Here is a 23,158-nt window from a genome sequence, read left to right as displayed (position 1 = left end):
CCCAAAAATAAACTTTTCTTGCATGATAATGTCCAGAAAAATTCGCTTTATATTACTATAGAGTCCTTTTAACGAATGAGTTTGATGGTTTATCACAAACCTTAAATGAAAGAAGTCCTTTGTTCTCCTGCACCGCATGCGCTTTGGCCTTGCTTCGTGTTTGGTGCGCAATCCTGTCGGCTGTATTTCACAGCACGACATACTGTTAAAAGTGTTTATACTATTTATGCTTTCAAGTCCAAGTTGAAGAAATCTTGTTAAATGTTGACAGCATAACTACCAAAATACAGAAGTATGTCCTTAATATTTTTGCAGTGCTATTTCTGTTGAAAAGTTCAAATGATTACATTAGAGATGTGATGTGCCACTTTTCAAGTGTCTAATGGCTTCAATTAATTTTCATTAATTTTTCATATTTTGAATTCTTTTGAAAGGCTTACAAAAAAACTACATTTGAATTGTAATTCCATGCTATTGACAGGACTATTCATTTTAATGAAGTTAGCTTACCATGTTTACAGTATGATAATTGTGATAGAAATGTGAATTTTAGGCACAGAATATTTTTTACAATTGAACAAGGCAGTAGATTATACAAGCTTGGACAGAAAGTTAATAATGAAACCAATTTTTTTTTTTTATGGAATTGTTTAGTACTGTTTTACCATTTGTTTACTGTAAAAAGTGTTTATACTGTTTATACTTTCAATTAACAAATTGAAGTCTTGTGACAGGTTGACAGGATAACTGGCATTAACTGTCAAAATAATTTCAAACTATTGAAGTTAGTTTACAGAATAAACATGCCAATCAACCCATATGATTTTTGCTGTAATATTTTTGTTTTGAAAAGTCACTGTGACTGATAGAAAAGTGATGGTTTTAGCAACATTTTAACCTGTCTGAATGCTAATAATCATTTTGCGTCGGGGGGCGAAGCCCTGAACCCTCCACCAGGACTTTGTCCTGGACCTACCGGGGCCTGCGGCCCTTGGACCCTGGCTACTAGGTTTTTCTGATTTCAAAAGTTGGCAGGTATGGTGAGGTTATAAAGCTTTTGCCTGTTAAAGAAAGGAGACTGATCCAATGCAGCACAGACTTTCGCGTGCCACGCTGTCACGACCCAGACGCACACCAGTGCGCAATCATATGGGAGCCGCGCTGAGCGCACCTCCAAGCGCGTCTCGCTGCCGGCGACGGCCAGGTATGGGCCCACGCTCCAGCGCCATCCATTTTCAGGGCTAGTTGATTCGGCAGGTGGGTTGTTACACACTCCTTAGCGGGTTCCGACTTCCATGGCCACCGTCCTGCTCTCTATATAAACCAGGGTGAGCCCCACCCCTTTCGTGAGCGCACTGCGCACGGAGTGACCCCTGTTACGAGCCCCCGGCCACGGGGGTGGCGGGCAGGTAAGCTGCGCGGGCGGAGCGCGCGGAGTGACCCATGTTACGAGCCCCCGGCCACGGGGGTGGCGGGCAGGTAAGCTGCTTACCTGCTGCGCGTGACGCCGGCCGCGGCGAAGGCGGATGAGGCGGGGTGTCGGTGCGGTGGGCGCGGTAGTGACCCTGGACGTGCGTCGGGCCCTTCTCGCGGATCGCCTCAGCTACGGCTCCCGGTGGGGCCCTCTCGGGGGGAAGGGGCCTCGGTCCCGGACCCCGGCGAGGCGTCCCTTCTCCGCTCCGTAAAAGTGTCCATCTCTTTTCTTTTTTTTTCTTCTGTTGTGGCATATGCAGCAGGTGCCTGCTCGTTTTTCGTATGTGGGTAACAACATTTAACTATGTATATATATTGTTTATATATATGGTTTAACTGCCACCCGCAAAAAAAAAAAAAAAAAAAAAATATATATATATAATTAATCCGCCCGACCCGACCCGCGCGCAGATAAAATCTTATTTTTTTTAATTTCATCCGCCCGATCCGCGGATAATCCGCGGACTCCGCGGTTGTGCCCGCAAACCGCGCATCTCTAGTATGTATATATTATTGATGTTGTAAATACAAACTTTATCTTATCTAGAAAGGGTGGTCCTAAAGAGTTTGGCATTTTTTGGAGGTCTCAAGAAGGTAAGAAATACAAGAATGTGCATGTCCGTGCGTGTGCACGTGTCGTAGGATTTTATAGAAGCGATGATGAAAGAATAATTAGCATATATTTCTTGGATTTATTACTAGGTCGGACATATTGTATTGAATAGAACAAACTGTCTCTTTGAAGATATATTCATGCGCTCACAAATACACACACACACGTATTTAAGAAGTGGCCCATGCTCTCCATCACTTCTCTAAAAATAGGCGTTAAATTCTCCATTGGGCTCAATTGTATCTTTTACTTCAGAAAGATTGTGAGTCATAATGAAGCATTTTCGGACCGCCTGCTTTGATGTGTTTTTCCATCTGACTTCATTCCCATTTTCCCTTCTCTCCTCCGCCACACAGCATCACCATAGATGATGTGGTTTATGTGATCGATGGAGGGAAGATTAAGGAAACTAACTTTGACACCAACAACAACATCAGCACCATGACAGCCGAGTGGGTGAGCTTGGCCAACGCCAAGCAGAGGAAAGGACGTGCTGGCCGGTGGGTAATATTTACATATTTTTCTCTCTGTAATTATATGCAATATCAACTTTAGTTTTATAATCCTAGCTCCCCATATGTCCACGCCATTCGCCAACCAGCAGTGTGTACTCACAAAAGCAGAATGTTTCCAGCTGGTATTGTTGCTTCTGTTGGCTAGCTCCCACATCAGAGTGGAGCCAGACCCAATTAGTGCCAACTGCTGGCAATGTGCTGTTTTGTGTCATTCATTCTCAATTAAATTACTGACATAACTTTTGTTTTCTTTCTCTTTTTGTTCTGCATATACAAATATATATATACAGTGTGTGTCCAGGGAAGTGTTATCATTTCTACAACGGTCTCAGAGCCAGCCTGCTGGATGCCTACCAATTACCCGAAATCATGAGGACACCCCTGGAGGAACTGTGCCTGCAAATCAAGGTCCCTCAGTAACACATGCACACATGCAGCTTCATTTATGTGATCAGCCATCCGCACACAATGCAAAGCATATGAGAAATTATGAATGTGATCATTTAGCGACGGAAATACCTTCTATATGAAAAATATTGTTGCGCCCCAACAGACATGCAGACAAGTCCAATATATTGTAAGACAGTTCTATACTTTAGAATAGGAATGTTCCGATCAGAGTTTTTGCGTGCGTGTGTATACAGTCGTGATCAAAAGTTTACATACACTTGTAAAGAACATAATGTCATGGCTGTCTTGAGTTTCCAGTTCCATTATTCAGTGCTCAATAGGGCAGCGCTTAATAACAATGTTTGGACATGTTCACTATGAAGTGTACTTACTTGTGTTACTATCTATTTAGACAATAATGTGTTGACTCATTTTCAGTGGATAGTAAATCTTGCTGTGCAAGCTGTACATGGACCACTTTAGGTTACATTTCTATAGTATTGTCTGAAGAGAAGATGGCTTCTGAAATGTGGGGGCTACCCTACTCACTTCAGTGAGATACTGCATATACATGTAGCATTGGGGACTTCCTACTTGACGGGCGCCCTCTGGAAGCCTTGAGGAGGATTGTCTTTTGTGGCTCTGGCTTGATATTCATCTTTACCATCCTCTTTGCAAACCTCCCAATACACTCAGTCTTGCCTCATCGCATGCTAATGGAACACAAAGGCAAAGTTCACTCCCATCGAGTGTTGGCAATGCCTGCACCAGAGACTATTGAATGTGTATTTGGATGTTGTATGCTTCTGAAGTACAGCTTAATGTGTTTGAAGTGAAGCCAGCTGGAACAAGTCTGAATTAATGCATCAGTCTGTATGAAAACAGACAAGAAATTAGCATCTAACTTGTTTAGTCAGGCACAAGAAATAGGATTGTGTCATTTGAGTATGACGGATTGTGTACTCTCATTTTCCCTGGACAGATATTGAAGCTCGGCAGCATTGCTGTCTTCCTGCAGAAAACTATTGACCCTCCCGCTGAAAAGGCTGTCAATCTGGCCATCAAGAACCTCCAAAACCTGGTAAGGAAGAGCACAAAGAAGTAAAGAATTAGCCACGGTTGGGAAATTGTTCTGTCTTGGTTGGAGAAGTTGTCTCGGTAGCAAATTCTTGTTTGTGTTTTGAGAGCAGGGAAATGTTCCATTTAATTGATGGACTTGCAGGTTTTTGTATTGACACGTCTGCTGGGAAATACGACAAAACATGAGCATGTTAGATAAAATAAGGCCTTTGCAAAGAAAAACTCATTTATACAGTAAAGCGTTCAAACTGGAATGGACATTTAACCAAAAATATCACTCAAAAGTCACACAAAACATAGTTGCCATCACTGATTTTGCTTTTTAGTGATGGTACCACAGAGGGACAAAAGTGATGACAAAGAGGAAAATAATGACGGTAACAATAGAATACAAGTAATTAAATACAAACCCTGTTTCCATATGAGTTGGGAAATTGTGTTAGATGTAAATATACGGTAAACGGAATACAATGATTTGCAAATCATTTTCAACCCATATTTAGTTGAATATGCTACAAAGACAACATATTTGATGTTCAAACTGATAAACATTTTTTTTTTTTGCAAATAATCATTAACTTTAGAATTTGATGCCAGGAACACGTGACAAAGAAGTTGGGAAAGGTGGCAATAAATACTGATAAAGTTGACGAATGCTCATCAAACACTTATTTGGAACATCCCACAGGTGTGCAGGCTAATTGGGAACAGGTGGGTGCCATGACTGGGTATAAAAACAGCTTCCCAAAAAATGCTCAGTATTTCACAAGAAAGGATGGGGCGAGGTACACCCCTTTGTCCACAACTGCGTGAGCAAAAAGTCAAACAGTTTAAGAACAACATTTCTCAAAGTGCAATTGCAAGAAATTTAGGGATCTCAACATCTACGGTCCATAATATCATCAAAAGGTTCAGAGACTCTGGAGAAATCACTCCACGTAAGCGGCATGGCCGGAAACCAACATTGAATGACCGTGACCTCTGATCCCTCAGACGGCACTGTATCAAAAACCGACATCAATCTCTAAAGGATATCACCACATGGGCTCAGGAACACTTCAAAAAAACACTGTCACTAAATACAGTTCGTCGCTACATCTGTAAGTGCAAGTTAAAGCTCTACTATGCAAAGCAAAAGCCATTCATCAACAACATCCAGAAACGCCGCCGGCTTTTCTGGGCCCGAGATCATCTAAGATGGACTGATGCAAAGTGGAAAAGTGTTCTGTGGTCTGACGAGTCCACATTTCAAATTGTTTTTGGAAATATTCGACATCGTGTCATCCGGACCAAAGGGGAAGCGAACCATCCAGACTGTTATCGACGCAAAGTTCAAAAGCCAGCATCTCTGATGGTATGGGGGTGCATTAGTGCCCAAGACATGGGTAACTTACACATCTGTGAAGGCACCGTTAATGCTGAAAGGTACATACAGGTTTTGGAACAACATATGCTGCCATCTAAGCGCCGTCTTTTTCATGGACGCCCCTGCTTATTTCAGCAAGACAATGCCAAGCCACATTCAGCACGTGTTACACTAGTATGGCTTTGTAAAAAAAAGAGTGCGGGTACTTTCCTGGCCCGCCTGCAGTCTAGACCTGTCTCCCATCAAATGTGTGGCGCATTATGAAGCGTAAAACACGACAGCGGAGACCCCGGACTGTTGAACGACTGAAGCTCTACATAAAACAAGAATGGGAAAGAATTCCACTTTCAAAGCTTCAACAATTAGTTTCCTCAGTTTTCAATCGTTTATTGAGTGTTGTTAAAAGAAAAGGTGATGTAACACAGTGATGAACATGCCCTTTCCCAACTACTTTGGCACGTGTTGCAGCCATGAAATTCTAAGTTAATTATTATTTGCAAAAAAAAATAAAGTTTATGAGTTTGAACATCAAATATCTTGTCTTTATAGTGCATTTAATTGAATATGGGTTGAAAAGGATTTGCAAATCATTGTATTCCGTTTATATTTACATCTAACACAATTTCCCAACTCATATGGAAACGGAGTTTGTAGAATATGTTCCAACAAACTCTAAATTAAGTCTTTGTTACTTAGAATATGTTCCCCATACTAAAGTGTTACCAAAAACATATAACTTTGTCTTGAATTTGAAAAAAAACATAATTTTATTTTTCACTAAAGAAAGGTTTGGTGAATGCGGATATGAAACTGGTGGGGTTCGGTACCTCCAACAAGGTTAAGAACCACTGGACTAGACGTATAAGATTTCATCGGATTTAACGATTAGGAGTGACAGATTGTTTGGTAAATGTATAGCATGTTCTATATGTTATAGTTATTTGAATGACTCTTACCATAATATGTTACGTTAACATACCAGGCTTGTTCTCAGTTGGTTATTTATGCGTCATATAACGTACACTTATTCAGCCTGTTGTTCACTATTCTCTATTTATTTAAAATTGCCTTTCAAATGTCTATTCTTGGTGTTGGGTTTTATCAAATACATTTCCCCCAAAAATGCGACTTATACTCCAGTGCGACTTATATATGTTTTTTTTCCTTCTTTATTGTGCATTTTCAGCCGGTGCGACTTATACTCCGAAGCGACTTATACTCCGAAAAATACGGTAACTGTATTACAGCTACAGATAGCATGTTAGGCTGGATATACTATGAACTTCTACACATCAGGTGTCTGTTAATGTTATTTAGTATATCAAACTAAAATGAGTTTAAAAAAAGCAAGGCTATATTTAATATAAGATATTAAGCTACTCTACACTTTTGCTTTGCTGTTTGTCAGAATGCCTTGGATCATTCCGAGAATCTGACAGCGCTCGGTGTCCATCTGGCCCGCCTGCCCGTAGAGCCTCACATTGGGAAACTCATCCTGTTTGGAGCTCTGCTTGGCTGCCTCGACCCAGTGCTCACCATTGCCGCATCTCTCAGCTTCAAAGACCCTTTCTTCATACCCCTGGTAGACCTTTGACTCTCATACATTAATGCAGCAAGCATATATAGATACACACCTGTCCACAGGATTACCTCACGCTGTTATTTGATTTTCTACTCAGGGCAAAGAAAAGATGGCGGACATGAGGAGGAAAACCTTGTCTAGAAACTCCAAGAGTGACCACCTCACTGTAGTCAATGCCTTTCAGGTAATAAAGTGGCTCACACCTACAGTCCCTGTGTGATGGACCAACTGATCCACCTTCATTTAATCCAATGATTGGTCAGGGCTGGGAGGATGCTAAACAACGTGGTGCACGTTGTGAGAGGGACTACTGCTGGGACAACTTCCTGTCTGCCAACACACTCAAGGTGAGCAAAATTGGTACACACACATGTATATTCTTAAAAACACACTTTTCTTTATTTATATACAATGTACGTTTACATATATATATATATATATATATATATATATATATATATATATATATATATATATATATATATATATATATATATATATATATATATATATCCCTTTATGGAGGATGCCTGTGCGTGACTTTGTTCAACGTGGGGAGACTGGTGCAAAGTCACCACACGATCCTTGACAGATTCGGGTCAGGGTCCAGTGGCATGGGGTCCTAGACGACTGGGGACCCTTTTATGCTGCAGCCTTCATCCGCCATCCCAGTCGTGGTGACGCTCCATAGGGTTAGCAATCATCCTCCACTCGTTCCACCGTTGAGGTCTTGGGTTGTTATTTCCCCATCACTGGGCCCACATGGATGTGGAGGTGCCTTTTTCCGCTATCTCAGCCGTTGTGGTGGTTCTTACATCTACCGTCTTCCGCCTGCTCCGCCGTAGAGGTCGTAAATCTAGCCAGGACCACTTCTGGCTCCAGTGATGACGGCTCATGGCGATTGTGGATGAAAATAGTCTTGTCTTGTCGGTAAAACCACTTGCCATGGCTTTGGACATGGGCTTTGGCAACGTTTTAATAGCATTAAAGAGCATATACGTGCCACTTAATATTTATTGTAAATAACAAAACAAGTGAAACACTATCATCATAGTAGCGCAATCAAGAGCATGCAGAGGTAGATACAGCTGCTAGATTACAGATACTGCCACATGTGGACTTCACAAAAATGAGAAGGTTACCTCCAGCTAGAGCTGTTAAAGTCGTCGTGCCTTTTCCGGAAGTTCCGGGACAAGCGGCAGAAAATGGATGGATGGATGGACGGATGGACTTTCTTCTGTTTCCTGGTTGGCTAAAATGTCCTTATGGTTAACAGGATATAATCAGCGTTAATCATCATTAGTGTGGATTGGACATTTGATTTACTTTTCCCTTTAGATGCTACAAAACATGAAGGGACAGTTTGCTGAGCATCTCATGCATGCAGGCTTTGTCAGCAGCAGGTACCCTAAAGACCCCAAATCTAATGTCAACTCAGGTGAGACCGAGGAGGCGCAGTCTGCCAAGACATTAAAAGATGATGCACTGCAAAAAATTAAATTCTCTCCCTCAGATAACGAGAAGCTCATCAAAGCTGTGATCGTAGCTGGTCTGTATCCTAAGGTAGCCATGATCCGACCTTCCCACAGCAGAAAGAGGCCCGGGTAAGTTCATTTTGAAGTACAAAATCAGTATTATTGATATCCAGACAGAGAGAATGGTCTAAACAGTGTAATATGTCAACTAAAGTCTCAATTAAAAGTTTCCTTCACGCTATTTTTTTCCAAGTCACACTGCTGAGACAATATATCTGCACGATTGTATGCAAGGCCTCGCCTTGTTTGTTTCACTACTAAACCTTATGGTTGGCCATGAGCAGATTGTTCCCTGCAGTGGAGCCGATGATCTTGTCTGCCTCATGCTGTGCCGTTTGGATCACTCACTCTTTGACTTAAACATCGCAGTTGTGATTGCTTCTGAGCCACTGTGGCAGGAGCGGAACGCTGTACGTATTATTTAACTTGGAGTGTACAGATTGTACAGCAGTGTAGATTTACTGTCTCCTACACATGATTCTCAGACATTACTGTCTAAATAACTGGCAACACAAGTGAGTACTTTTCACAGTTAACATGGTCAGAGTGACTCCGTAGTGCTCTTTTTGGAATTCATGGATTCCCTTCCGGCAGACATTGTATTTATTTTTAGTTCTCCAGCTGACAAGTTAGTAGTTAATTGTGTATCTCCATAGTGTAGAACCACCCTCTTAAGTTAATAATAATCACCTACATTACAGCAAATAAACTGCATTTCTTAGTATCTTAAGTATCAATATCAAGTAACATTATCACTGGAGGACACGGCTAAACATGTTACAGCATAAGCAAGCCAGGAGCAGGCATGCTAATAGATAAGCTAAGTCAACACTAAGATATAAGTGCTTAGTAAAGTTTACGAAGTGTCGGGAACCAAGTTACAGCAGAAAGTAAGCAAATATTAATAGGAAATTAACAAGTAGATTAATAAGAGTATAGAGGATGATACAACAACAACTGTTGGTGTGTGAGCATTGTCGCAGTTAGGGCAGTTGCTAGGAATTCTGGGACCCCTAAAAGAATATTGGTGTACCCCATTCATTGTGGGCCCTAGAAGCCTGTGGGACCTGAGAATTGTCATTACTTTCCCCTTCTATACGACCCCCCTGGTAGCAGTCACTACACGACATGGAAGATGTATCTTTTCATATATTGGTGGTGTCAATACCAAAGATAATTTCAATGTACGATCAATACAAGTGTGGATATTTTTATTTCCTCAAAATCTTTTTATTTTGTTTTTGTCAATGTTTACAATTTTGGGGACAATGTCCCTGGACACAGGAGGACTTTGAGATGGTATTTTTGTATTTTGTTTAATTGTGTAATATTGACTTTGTTTTGCTCAAACAATTGTATGTATAAGAAAATAACGAACTAGTATCATATCACGGGCTCATATTGCATTATTATTATAATTATAATTACAACCCTAAAATGTGTTATTTTAAAAATGTTTTTTTTCTAAAGAAGAGAAAAATACTTTTTTCAGCTAAACAGTCATTTTTAAACACAATATTAGAACATGATAAAAGTTCATTTAAAATGGTTATAAAAAGTCTGAATTATTTTTCAATAAATGATAAAATGCTAAATCTGCAACTCAACTGACAACATGAGTTATTTTCTTTGTAACCTTACTTTTTGTAAAAAAAAATAAAAACATACCGTAAAATGCAAAAATCCTATCACTAAGTGGCTCAAAAAGATTACAATATAAATATTTGATAACAATATCCTTTTAGGAAGTTTAAAAAAATAAATAAAAGAAGGTAGAGGCTTAAAACTGAATCTCAACATGTTTTGGAGACTTGCTCAAAATTTGTCCACAAGAGCGTTTCCAATCAATCAATCAAAGTTGACCTTAATAGCCCTTAATCACAAATGTCTCAAAGGGCTAGACAAGCCACAACGACATCCTCGGCTCAGATCTCACATCAGGGCAAGGAAAATCTCAACCCAATGGTAACAACGAAAAACCTTGGAAGTGTCCGCAGATGTGGGGACCCTACTTGGGTGACCAATTAATAATGTGAGAGTGCGGTTCCTCTCCACACAAGAGAGGTGGGCAGAGCAGAAAAGTGAGACGGCAGATCAACTGGTCTAAAAAGGGGCCTATTTAAAGGCTAGGGCACCATTTAGTCCTACTTGAAGAAAAAATGGCCTATGCTTGCATTGTCTTTGGCTGTACAAACCGTTCAAATTGTGAAAATGATAGACGTTTCTTAAGAGTTCATTGAGAGGTAATCAAGAAAGGCGGAAGGCTGCAAGATTTTATGAAACGACTGCGAGAAAAGTTGTGCGCACTCCAGTAGAGAAGGAGTAGAAGGGAGAGCGAATTTGCAGTGATTACTGATTACTTAGTGATACTAAGGTTTGTTTGATATACTTTTAATGTTTATTATTTCCCATTTAAGTATTATCTTGATGTTATTTATATTGTATCTTGTTTCGGAGTTCTCAAGACGTAATTTTGCTACGCGTATTTCGTAAAACACCAACTCGGCAAGTCTAAATCAAAGAAAGCAAATGTGAGCAAAACCTGAAAGAGTTAAGCTTTTACTAAAGACAGCAATTAGAAATGAAGATCTATAATTATATTTGAAAAAAGATGGGGGAAAAACTCACAAACTCGTAAACGGTGCGGACAACAACAAGGTAAGCAAACATGACTGTAGACGGGAAGTTGAATCATGAAATGCAATAATACTTCCAGGAAGAAGTCATGTGACGGAATACAAGCAATAGCAATCTCCATGATCATGTTCCACGTGTTGCCTTTCTCTTGCTGCCATGTCTGCAAACACGTTTGGCACGTAGGCTACACGGTCTGTATTTTTAGGGCAGGTAAAACAGCGAGACTGAATCATTTTTAAACCGAGGGAAATGTTCAGGGGATTAGCCTTCTTCATCTGGAGCTGTGTGCAGCAAGAGGGGTATTGCCGCATGCCACTTTAAAGAATTTCTATAACTTTCAATTTTAGTGGTTTTTAAACTCTCACTTTCGAGTAACCGGCCCATGCTTAGTCACATGTTGGAATTCATTTTTCTCTTCAAAGAACTACAGTTCTCCTGTGCCGATAGCAGCATCCATACATCCTTGACTGTGGACACGTGATTTGTCTTGGTACTCACCAGATATTCTTACATCCAATAAGCATTCAAAGTCTAATAATCATGGCACTAATTTCCCCTCGGGGATGAATAAAGTACTTGTGATTCTGATGTACACATTGAGAAGTTGACCCCATCTTGCACTCTGTTACGTTGTGCAGGGTAAAAGTCTACACACAGCATGATGGAAAGGTGTGCATCCACCCCAAGTCTGTCAATTATGAGGAGACAAAGTTCAACTACACGTGGCTCATCTATCACCTCAAGATGAGAACCAGCAGCGTGAGTAATCCGGGGAGGGAAAGCACATAACACGTGTCAAAAGTCAAAATGTGTGCCCGACGCCGCTCGGGTGGCTGCTTTTGGCGCCATCTCAGGGTAGGGAGGGGCGGGGGAGCACTATAAAGGTTGGCAGAGGGGGTCTCGGCAGCGTTAGCTTGAATGAATATTTGATTAAAACGCCGCCTTTCAACTCCCTCTCAAAGGTGCTTTAAAGCCCCCACACATTTGTAAGAGGTGCAGGTCTTTTATGTCTGTCTGTGTCAATGTGTGCCGTCATTGTGCTGGAGCACACCTTTCATGTCCTCTCTTGTCACAGTAATCTTCATCATCATCTTCCTCTGCTCATAATTACTGAAGAGTGTGAAGCTGTCGAGGTCACACCAATAGGAGAGAAAAACATGGCAGGGACGTTACGCACGTTATGTTATAAATCCACAAAGTGAAACGTTTGCCTCTGCTTTCTTCCTCCCCTTTAGAAATGCTTCCTTTAAATGTATTACCTTCGCCAAGCAGTGCTGTCATCTAATGTTTGTCGTTATACAGTAGCTCAAATATAAAACAACCTTTGACAAAATCAAAGACGACATGACTGTTCCCTCAGTAAATAAATATATATATACTGTGTGTATATATATATATATATATATATATATATATATATATATATATATATATATATATATATATATATATATATATATATATATATATATATATATATATATATTAGAGATGCGCGGATAGGCAATTTATCTCATCCGCAACCGCGTCAGAAAGTCGTCATCCATCCGCCATCCACCCGATGTAACGTTTGATCAAAACTGCATCCGCCCGCCATCCGCCCGTTGTTATATATCTAATATTAATTTAAAAAAAAAAAAAGGGTGAAAACTACGCGAATTGCACCTTGTGCAGACAAAATTTTTCGATCGGACACGGAGGAATTAGCGATGTAAAAGACCACGTTGGGACAAAAAAACACAAGTCTAATGCCGTTGCTAGCGATACAAGTGGAAAACTTTCAACGTTTTTCGTCGCCCAAACAGATTCTTTGGATGTGATAAATGCCGAAGTTTTATTTACGGAGGCAATAATTGAGCATGGACTTCCAATCGCACTGGCTGATCACATGGGACAGTTAATAATGTAATGCAACCTTTAAAAATCATTACGCGGTGATCGCGATCCCAAAAATAAACTTTTCTTGCATGATAATGTCCAGAAAATTTCGCTTTCTATTACTATAGAGTCCTTTTAACGAATGAGTTTGATGGTTTATCACAAACCTTAAATGAAATTCCATGGCCACCGTCCTGCTCTCTATATCAACCAGGGTGAGCCCCACCCCTTTCGTGAGCGCACTGTGCGCGGAGTGACCCCTGTTACGCGCCCCCGGCAACAGGGGTGGCAAGCAGGTTAGCTGCGCGGGCGGAGCGCGCGGAGTGACCCATGTTACGAGCTCCCGGCCACGGGGGTGGCGGGCAGGTAAGCTGCTTACCTGCTGCGCGTGACGCCGGCCGCGGCGAAAGCGGACGAGGCGGGGTGTCGGTGCGGTGGGCGCGGTAGTGACCCTGGACGTGCGTCGGGCCCTTCTCGCGGATCGCCTCAGCTACGGCTCCCGGTGGGGCCCTCTCGGGGGAAGGGGCCTCGGTCCCGGACCCCGGCGAGGCGTCCCTTCTCCGCTCCGTAAAAGTGTCCATCTCTTTTCTTTTTTTTTCTTCTGTTGTGGCATATGCTGCAGGTGCCTGCTCGTTTTTCGTATGTGGGTAACAACATTTAACTATGTATATATATTTCCGAATTGGTTTAACTGCCACCCGCAAAAAAACAAACAAAAAAAAAAAAAAAAAAAAAAAAAATCTAATTAATCCGCCCGACCCGACCCGCGAGCGGATACAATCTTATTTTTTTTAATTTCATCCGCCCGATCCGCGGATAATCCGCGGACTCCGCGGTTGTGTCCGCAAACCGCGCATCTCTAGTATGTATATATATATATATATGTATGTGTATATATATATATATATGTATGTATATATATATATATATATATGTATGTATATATATATATACATATATATATATATATATATATATATATATATATATATATATATATTACATTACATTACATTACATACACTAGGCCACCTACTCATTGGCCGAGTGGTTAGAGTGTCCGCCCTGAGATCGGTAGGATGTGAGTTCAAACCCCGACCGAGTCATACCAGAGACTATAAAAATGGGAGCCATTACCTCCCTGTAGGGCTGGGCGATATGGCCTTTTTTTAATATCGCAATATTTTAAGGCCATATGGCGATACACAATATATATCTCTATATTTTGCCTTAGCCTTGAATGAACACTTGATGCATATAATCACAGCAGTATGATGATTCTATGTGTCTACATTAAAACATTCTTCTTCATACTGCATTAATATATGCTCATTTTAAACTTTCATGCAGAGAAGGAAATCACAACAACAAAAAAATCACTATTTTTTTCATACGGTGTTGATCTGGAAATGTTTGCCTCAGCATTTTGATGGTGTGGGCGTGTGGCACCGAACAGAGATGTTGACATGTGGAGTAAGCACTCATTCTCTAGCAGGTGACTTTTGAAATGATGCTACATATTAGCAGTAATGCTACTTTTTATAGCAACGTTTTGCCCCACACTTGACAAATTACGGTTGCCTGTTTGACATATTCCCACTTGAAGGCAGACCTCCGCCGGACGATGGACCCCCGGCTGTTTTTTGGGGGAATTAATTATTCCTTCATTTCTTACCAGATTCGCACATTCTCTCTCTCGTATTACCACTCGCACAGCTGCGCTAGCATCACAGCTAACGTTACCCATGCTGCTACCTCTTTGCTGCGCGAAGGCATATATACGTATGTCGTGACAGTAAGTGACGTATGTAAGAAGGTGCGCTTGTCTGTCTGTGAGAAGGAGACACAGAAAAGAGCGAGGAGAGCCTGTAGTGTAATGCCAGCAGCTAAAAGCAACTGCGTGAGAACGTATACTCGAATATCACGATATAGTCATTTTCTATATCGCACAGAGACAAACCCGCGATATATCGCCCAGCCCTACCTCCCTGCTTGGCACTCAGCATCAAGGGTTGGAATTGGGGGTTAAATCACCAAAAATGATTCCCGGGCGCGGCCACCGCTGCCCACTGCTCCCCTCACCTCCCAGCGGGTGAACAAGGGGATGGGTCAAATGCAGAGGACACATTTCACCACACCTAGTGTGTGTGTGACAATCATTGGTACTTTAACTTTAACTTTAATATACTATATATATATATATATATATATATATATATATATATATACACTGCTCAAAAAAATTAAAGGAACAGTTTTTTATCAGGGTATGGCATGAATTCAATTGCACTTTTCTGATAAGGTTTTGGTCAGGTACGTGGCAGAGGGGGTTGTTAATCAGTTTCAGCTGTATTGGTGTTGATGGAATTAACAACAGGTGCACTAGAGGGGCAACAACGAGATGGCCCCCAAAACAGGACTGGTTTTGCAGGTGGAGGCCATTTCAAGTTCCTCCCTCTTGATCTTTTTTTAACTGTTTTTCCACAAGTGTTGGCTTTAGCTAAAGTCATTATCACGACTGAGAGCATGAGGCGATTTCTTAACCCTCCTGAAGTTGCGCAGATTGTCCTACTCCTCCAGGATGGCACATCCATGCGTGCTGTTGCAAGATTTGATGTGTCTCCCAGTACAATCTCCAGAGCTTGGAGGAGATTCCAGGAGACAGGCAGTTACTCTAGGAGAGCTGGACAGGGCCGTAGACGGTCCTCATCCCATCAGCAGGACCGATATCTGCTGCTTTGTGCAAGGAGGAACAGGTTGAGCACTGCCCGAGCCCTACAGAATGACCTCCAGCAGGCTACTGGTGTGAATGTCTCTGCCCAAACAGTCAGAAACAGACTTCACGAGGGTGGCCTCAGGGCACAACACCCTGTAGTGTGCCCTGTGCTCATTGCTCAGAACCGTGTAGCTCGATTGGCATTTGCCATAGAACACCATAATTGGCAAGTCCGCCACTGGCGCCCTGTGCTTTTCACAGATGAGAGCAGGTTTACCCTGAGCACCTGTGATAGACGTGAAAGGGTCTGGAGAAGCCAAGGAGAGCGTTATGCTGCCTGCAACATCATTCAGCATGACCCGTTCGGTGGTGGGTCAATGATGGTCTGGGGAGGCATTTCCATGGAGGGACGAACAGACCTCTACAGGCTAGAGAACGACAGTCTGACTGCCATTAGGTATCGGGATGAAATCCTTGCATCCGTGATCAGACCCTACTGTGGTGCAGTAGGTCCTGGGTTCCTCTTGGTCCACGACAATGCCCGGCCTCATGTGGCAAGAGTATGCAGACAGTATCTGGAGGATTAAGGAATTGACACAATTGAATGGCCCTCACGATCACCTGATCTAAACCCGATAGAACACCTCTGGGACATAATGTTTCGGTCCATCAGACGCCGCCAGGTTGCTCCTCAGACTTTACAGGAGCTCACCGATGCCCTTAGACAGATCTGGGAGGACATCCCACAACACACCATCCGTCGTCTCATTAGGAGCATTCCGCGACGTTGTCAAGCATGCATACAAGCACGTGGGGGCCACACAAGATATTGAAAAGAATTTTGAGTTGCAGATATTGAATTTAGGTAAAATGGACAAGCCTGCCACATCATTTTTTCTCTTTGATTTTTGGGGTGTCTATATACTGAGCCCTTTGTAGGCTGAAAACTTTTATTTCCATCAAAAGATGTGGCATCCTTTTGTTCCTGAGACATTAAACTGTCCATATCAGTATAGATATCCGACATTTTTTTTTCACCATTGAAATCTGATGTGTTTTCAAAGTGTTCCTTTAATTTTTTTGAGCAGTATATATATATATATATATATATATATATATATATATATATATATATATATATATATATATATGTATATATAGTACAGGCCAAAAGTTTGGACACACCTTCTCATTTCAATGTGTTTTCTTTATTTTCATGACTATTTACATTGTAGATTGTCACATCAAAACTATGAATGAACACATGTGGAGTTATGTACTTAACAAAAAAAGGTGAAATAACTGAAAACATGTTTTATATTCTAGTTTCTTCAAAATAGCCACCCTTTGCTCTGACTTTCTTTGCACACTCTTGGCATTCTCTTCATGAGCTTCAAGCACACCTGTGAAGTGAAAACCATTTAAGGTGACTACCTCTTGAAGCTCATCAAGAGAATGCCAAGAGTGTGTGAAAAAGTAATCAGAAAATAAAGAAAACTAATTGAATGAGAAGGTGTCCAAACTTTGGGCCTGTACTGTATAGGTATATTCCTATGTATATTCCTACCAAAATTAAATATGATTGGCTATCGTTTCTTTTAACAATGTCTTGTTTTTATTCGTTGAATAAAATGTCAGTTTTTTTTTGTTATCGGCTTAGTCAGCGTGCTTTTCTTTTGATTACTTATGGTCAGGAAAATAGATTGTTATTCATTTTTCGTCTTCGTTATCAACAATCAGCTAACTTGCTTGCTTGCTTTGAAGCACTCTTATGTCTGCATCTGGTCAGGTCACTGGTATATGCGTTTGTGTGTGAGTGACTGAAAAAAAAGCTCTGATTTGCTCGGGGTATTCAAGTCGTTTGTCGCCACCTGCTGGTTTTTATGTATAAATCTCGTTACCCAGAATATAAAAGGGCTTTCTAAGAGAAAGCTGGCGTTGTATATTGGATATGAAATTGTTAGTATCAACAGTGGTTCTTTTACCACACTGTTGTCAGAAGCTCTTCCTTATACTACTGCACTCTTTTTCCTTGTAAATCCGTCCGTGCACCACATAAATGTTGGTACCTGCTGTCTTCAAGTGTACAACTTCACTTTGAGGGCAAGATGACATTTTCTTGGGAGAGTAGAAACTGCCTCAGCTTCTCTTCTTTAATGTGACACCTCTGTTTTTCTTCTACGTCCTCAGATATTCCTGTACGACTGCACCGAGGTGTCGCCGTTCTCCCTGCTCTTTTTCGGAGGCGATGTTACGATCCAGAAGGACGAGGACCAGGAGACCATAGCGGTGGACCAGTGGATCGTCTTCAGGTCACCAGCGCGCATCGCCCACCTGGTCAAGGTAAAACACACTCGTGACAAAGTTCCAGTCAACTTGGCCTTGACATGAATTTTCTCGCTTCTTCTAAAGAGTCTGAAGAAAGAGATGGATTCTCTGCTGGAGGACAAGATACGGAACCCGGCTCCTGTTGACTGGCAGAATCGCCAATCCAAAGACTGCGCGGTCATCACGGCGATCATAGACCTCATCACTACACAGGAAACAGCGACAGTGACGGGCGGCGCTGGAGGCCACCACAGCACATGGACGCCCAGCGGAAATCACATTCACTTCCATGATGACCAGGATGATGGCAACAATTAAAAGAGCCAGTAGGAGTATGACAGGTTAGTTAACAACTTATCAATGATCTTTTATTGCACGAACCTGCAATTACAACTTGGACTTTAAGGACCTTGCAATAAATAAACAATGCGTTGTATTCACCCTTTTTAAAGTGTAGTGTTATGAACAATAAACTTCTATATACTTTATAGAATAGTCAATGTACAGCTTGTATAGTAGTACCGATCTACTGTCTACTAAAATGACTCAACACAGCCATTATTGTGTACATACAGTACAGGCCAAAAGTTTGGACACACCTTCTCATTCAATGTGTTTTTTTTATTTCCATGACTATTTACATTGTAGATTGTCACATCAAAACTATGAATGAACACATGTGGAGTTATGTACTTAACAAAAAATGGTAAAATAACTGAAAACATGTTTTATATTCTAATTTCTTCAAAATAGCCACCCCTTTCTCTGATTACTGCTTTGCACACTCTTGTTAATCTCTCCATGAGCTTCAAGAGGTAGTCACCTGAAATGCTTTTCACTTCACAGGTGTCATAGTTTTGATGTGACAATCTACAATCTTAATAGTCATGAAAATAAAGAAAATGCATTGAAATGAGAAGGTGTGTCCAAACGTTTGGCCTGTACTGTAGAGCAGTACAACATAAGTATAACAGCTACAGTATTGTCCCTTAGAAATGTGAGATGTGCATTCACGATGTAGATTAAACCGACTGAATTGAACATTTATTTAGGGACCCATCACTCAAATCAAATTGTACAAAACACAACTTTGAAATATTCAGAATGTTCCCAAAATGCACACAATTGATTTACTCTGTAAGTGTTAAAAATGTATTAAATATGTTGTTTACCTGTTATTGTATGTAAAGGATCCAGTGGTGGGCCGTGCGTTTCCCACCTAGTTCTTCATTGATGTCCGACTTCAATGATTACCTTTCAAAATAGCATCACTGATGTCACCACATGACCATTGCTGGAGAAATACTATACAATAAAACATTTACACACTGCTCCGTAACTGCTCCGTATTGAAACACATCAACAGTGTACAAAACGAGTTATTTTCTGGCACATTTAAAAATCAATAACCCTGCATCAGCAATTAAAACATATCTTATGTGCTACTGTCAACATTGAAAAACAACATACTAAATGTGAAAATATAAAGAAATAAAATATTTGAATTTACAATCTGTCGAACACATTCGAGCTTCCAGGGTTGGCCGACATGGTCTCACAAGATGTAGTTTCTCTTTAAATATCCTTCTTGAAAATGGCCTTGCAAACATATGTGTTGTCTTGTTTAATCCTAAAAGATGCAGAACAGGCGTGTTGGCTGACTTCTTCAAGTTTACTCCACAGTGTCCTCATCAAAAACATACTGCACATGCTCTTCACTACTGTGGCATGCTGGATAATGGAGGTCTTATGTTACCTAGCTCAATATATATCTGCCTTAGGCCAGCTGGAAGGCCTTACTGATAACAACTCCTGATCTGATTGGCTATCGCAATTGTCTATCAACTGTATGTGCCCGTTCACTTACAGTGCACACACATTGTTGATTCTGAAGGCAGATTTGGTACAGCATGGCAACATAAGCTAGCTGAATTCTGATTGGATAGAAACTCTATAAACTAAAAACAACAGCAATGGAAGGAGCATAATATGACATGAAGACAATATGAATAATTGTACATATTTAGGGAAAGTCAATTAAAAATGACTTTTATCTTTAATTATGATGATGATGTTCTGGTTATGTTAGGCCAGCAGAGAAGGTCTTGCTGGCCCTGACGCCACACCACTGAAAGGATCCTAGAAATATCCCAGTCAGCATTTTAAATGGGGCTACTACCTGTTACTGACGTCTGCTCAGCATGTGTAACTCTTGGGCTTTACTTTTGAATATTTTGTCTGAAACGGTATGCTATTAGGGATGTAATGATAAACGATAATAATGACGACCGCGGGAAAACTCTCGGCGGTTAGTATTACCATTTTATATTAAAATTATCCCAATACCTTGATGGACAACTGCGTTTTGATAAACTCACAGTTTGATTGCCGCCAGCTTGCTAACTCAAATGCTAACATGAAAACGAGAGACATTAACATATTTCCCCGTTAAGAAACAAAACAACCCAATCTAAACGTGTATAAAACACATTGCTGTCAGAGCAACTTAGATATTCAGTTGTTCACATTGAACCTACAAGCTGTGCTCTCCAGTGATCGATGATTACAAGGCGAAGGTGTTTTTCAACGTGTTCAAGGACCGCCAAACAAAGTAGGACGGCAGAGCGCCCGCCAGAAATAGTAAATAATATAATTTATTTGGGGGGGGCGGCATGGTGCGGTTGGGAGAGTGCCCGTGCCAGCAACCTGAGGGTTCCTGGTTCGATCCCCACCTTCTACCAACCTCGTCACGTCCATTTGTCCTTGAGCAAGACACTTCACCCTTGCTCCTGATGGATTGTGGTTAGAATCAGAATCAGAATCAGCTTTATTGTCATTACGCAAGGTAACGAGATTGAGGGCCTTGCATGGGAGCTCCTGCCATCAGTGTGTGAATGTGGAAATAGTGTCAAAGTGCTTTGAGTACCTTGAAGGTAGAAAAGTGTAAATGGGTTATACTTTAACCCATTTACCAATTTGACAAACACTTTAATTTAAATAAATCTCAAAGTGCTACAGTACAAATCAATATCTAAAACAAAAAAAGTTTAGCCATTAAAACGGACTAAAACACTATTAGTGAAGCATAAAAAAACAAAACATGAAAACTAGTGTGTTTCTAACTGTCTATTTTAGTTATTTATAAAAATACTTGGTGAAATGATTGTGTGTGTAGAAGTACTTTTTCAGCACATTCCACAATACTATGATGATGAGAACTGCAATCATTTTGGTGACAATAACCGTGATATGAAACTGTTATGTCGTATATGCTAATAATGCTAACGGCACCCTGCAGAGACACAGTACAGGCCAAACATTTTCTTTATTTTCATGACTATTTACCTTGTAGATTGTCACATCAAAAATATGAATGAACACTGTGGAGTTATGTACTTAACAAAAAAAGGTGAAATATCTGAGAACATGTTTTATATTCTAGTTTCTTCAAAATAGCCACCCTTTTTGATTACTGCTTTTCACCCTCTTGGCATTCTCTCCATGAGCTTCAAGAGGTAGTCACCTGAAATGGTTTTCACTTCACAGGTGTGCTTGAAGCTCATGGAGAGAATGCCAAGAGTGTGCAAAGCATTAGTCAGAGAAAATGGTGGCTATTTTGAAGAAACTAGAATATAAAACATGTTTTCAGTTATTTCACTTTTTTTTTGTGAAGTACATAACTCCACATGTGTTCATGCATAGTTTTGATGTGACAATCTACAATGTAAATAGTCATGAAAATAAAGACAATACATTGAATGAGGAGAAGGTGTGTCCAAACTTTTGGCCTGTACTGTATATTGCAATAAACTGGAAAACATATTTTGCTTTCACAGACAGTTGCTGAAGTGCTAAATTGTAATGTGATATGCAAAATGTTAACTAAGCTACCAATGTACCAAAAGTGCAGTTTTATTGTGATTGTGCATCCTGCCATGTACATAAATGCAATGGGATATATCTACATTTAGTGTCATGTTGCTTGTATGCTCTGTACCAAAAAGTGGCGAGGCAGTTGTATGACGGTAAGAAACCCATTCTGACTGGACATGACATATTGGTAACTGTAACAAGTTTTTATTGTTTGCGTTGGGAATATACAATCACCGGACACTTCATTAGGTACACTTATGAAAGTGCTGTTTTTCAGCCTAGTGTTATGTAATCATGTGTTTCAAAAAGAACATTTCAGTATATTGATCTGTATTTAGAAAAGATAAACTTTTACATGACTTTACATATTTACATGTGCAACATCATTCATTTGGAGGACACAATCAACAAAATAATCTGGCATCTTGAGGATACTTCTGCTGCTGTTCTCCTTTAACAATAAAAGGTGGCGGTGACAGATGGCCATCATCACAGCACCTGGCCATTTATTTTTTTTCACGTCGAGGGGGCGACACAAAATGAATGTCTGCCTGACATCCACAGGAGTCCATGCAGGTGTGTGTACATTTGGAGAGAATACTAATCTGGCAACAGATTTTCTTCCCTTCTGTTGACATGATTCTTCAGGAAAAAAAGTGCCTTAAGCTTTAGACTATGATAACATCTTCCTGTTTACACAAAAACCTGCATGTTTTCTTCATAATTACAACGCTCATGGTTCAAATAGATTGACATCCTTCAGTAATATGCTGCCAACTTTGTAGGAACCTGTGTGAATGGGTAAATGTGGAAGTAGTATCAAAGCGCTTTGAGTACCTTGAAGGTAGAAAAGCGCTATACAAGTACAACCCATTTATTTATTTATTTATAACCGTGTGGGAAAAGGCGTGTTTGGATGAGTTTGGCGTAGAAGAAGCCCCCTTAAGGGATGAAGGAGAACACAGATGGTGCACCGGCAGCTAAGAGACCTGGAAGACGTTCACATGAATAATCTTTGTTTATGGTGACGTCATCTGGATCAAGGCTGCGACCAAACTCTTCTCCCGCCGTACCCGTCTTGAGTCCCTGAAGGCGTCACGCGTAGAAAAGCGAGGTCACACGTTGGTCTCTAGTCCTTGCAGGCGGTCCATCCTCTGCACGTTGCGCTGGAT

General features: G+C 40.8%; 2 protein-coding genes across 6 annotated transcripts in view; one reads left to right on the top strand and one right to left on the bottom strand.

The window, feature by feature from the left end:
• dhx36 (DEAH (Asp-Glu-Ala-His) box polypeptide 36) overlaps positions 1-23,158 on the top strand; it is a 64,779-nt gene that overhangs the window by 38,314 nt on the left and 3,307 nt on the right. The window contains exons 16-26 of one of the 2 annotated variants that reach the window (XM_061973095.2): positions 2,443-2,586; positions 2,892-3,009; positions 3,974-4,072; positions 6,846-7,019; positions 7,117-7,203; positions 7,283-7,366; positions 8,358-8,457; positions 8,533-8,623; positions 11,830-11,950; positions 17,976-18,128; positions 18,198-18,454. In XM_061973095.2, coding sequence (XP_061829079.1) covers positions 2,443-2,586; positions 2,892-3,009; positions 3,974-4,072; positions 6,846-7,019; positions 7,117-7,203; positions 7,283-7,366; positions 8,358-8,457; positions 8,533-8,623; positions 11,830-11,950; positions 17,976-18,128; positions 18,198-18,431 — 1,405 coding nt within the window. In that variant the 3' untranslated portion in view covers positions 18,432-18,454. Of the gene's footprint in view, positions 1-2,442; positions 2,587-2,891; positions 3,010-3,973; positions 4,073-6,845; positions 7,020-7,116; positions 7,204-7,282; positions 7,367-8,357; positions 8,458-8,532; positions 8,624-11,829; positions 11,951-17,975; positions 18,129-18,197; positions 18,554-23,158 lie in introns of those variants that run through there. The other variant, XM_061973094.1, reaches the window with a different exon arrangement.
• The window catches only part of LOC133614823 (rho guanine nucleotide exchange factor 26-like), an 89,764-nt gene continuing 88,780 nt past the window's right edge, over positions 22,175-23,158 (bottom strand). For all 4 annotated transcript variants that reach the window (XM_061973098.1, XM_061973096.2, XM_061973099.1 and 1 more), the window contains one exon: positions 22,175-23,158. This exon is cut by the window's right edge and continues 86 nt beyond it. In XM_061973098.1, the coding sequence (XP_061829082.1) occupies positions 23,102-23,158 (57 nt within the window). In that variant the 3' untranslated portion in view covers positions 22,175-23,101.

Source organism: Nerophis lumbriciformis, linkage group LG17 (assembly GCF_033978685.3).
Source record: "Nerophis lumbriciformis linkage group LG17, RoL_Nlum_v2.1, whole genome shotgun sequence".
Taxonomy (NCBI): domain Eukaryota; kingdom Metazoa; phylum Chordata; class Actinopteri; order Syngnathiformes; family Syngnathidae; genus Nerophis; species Nerophis lumbriciformis.
Note: the sequence above shows the minus strand (reverse complement) of the source record. Positions and strands in the feature narration are given on the sequence as shown.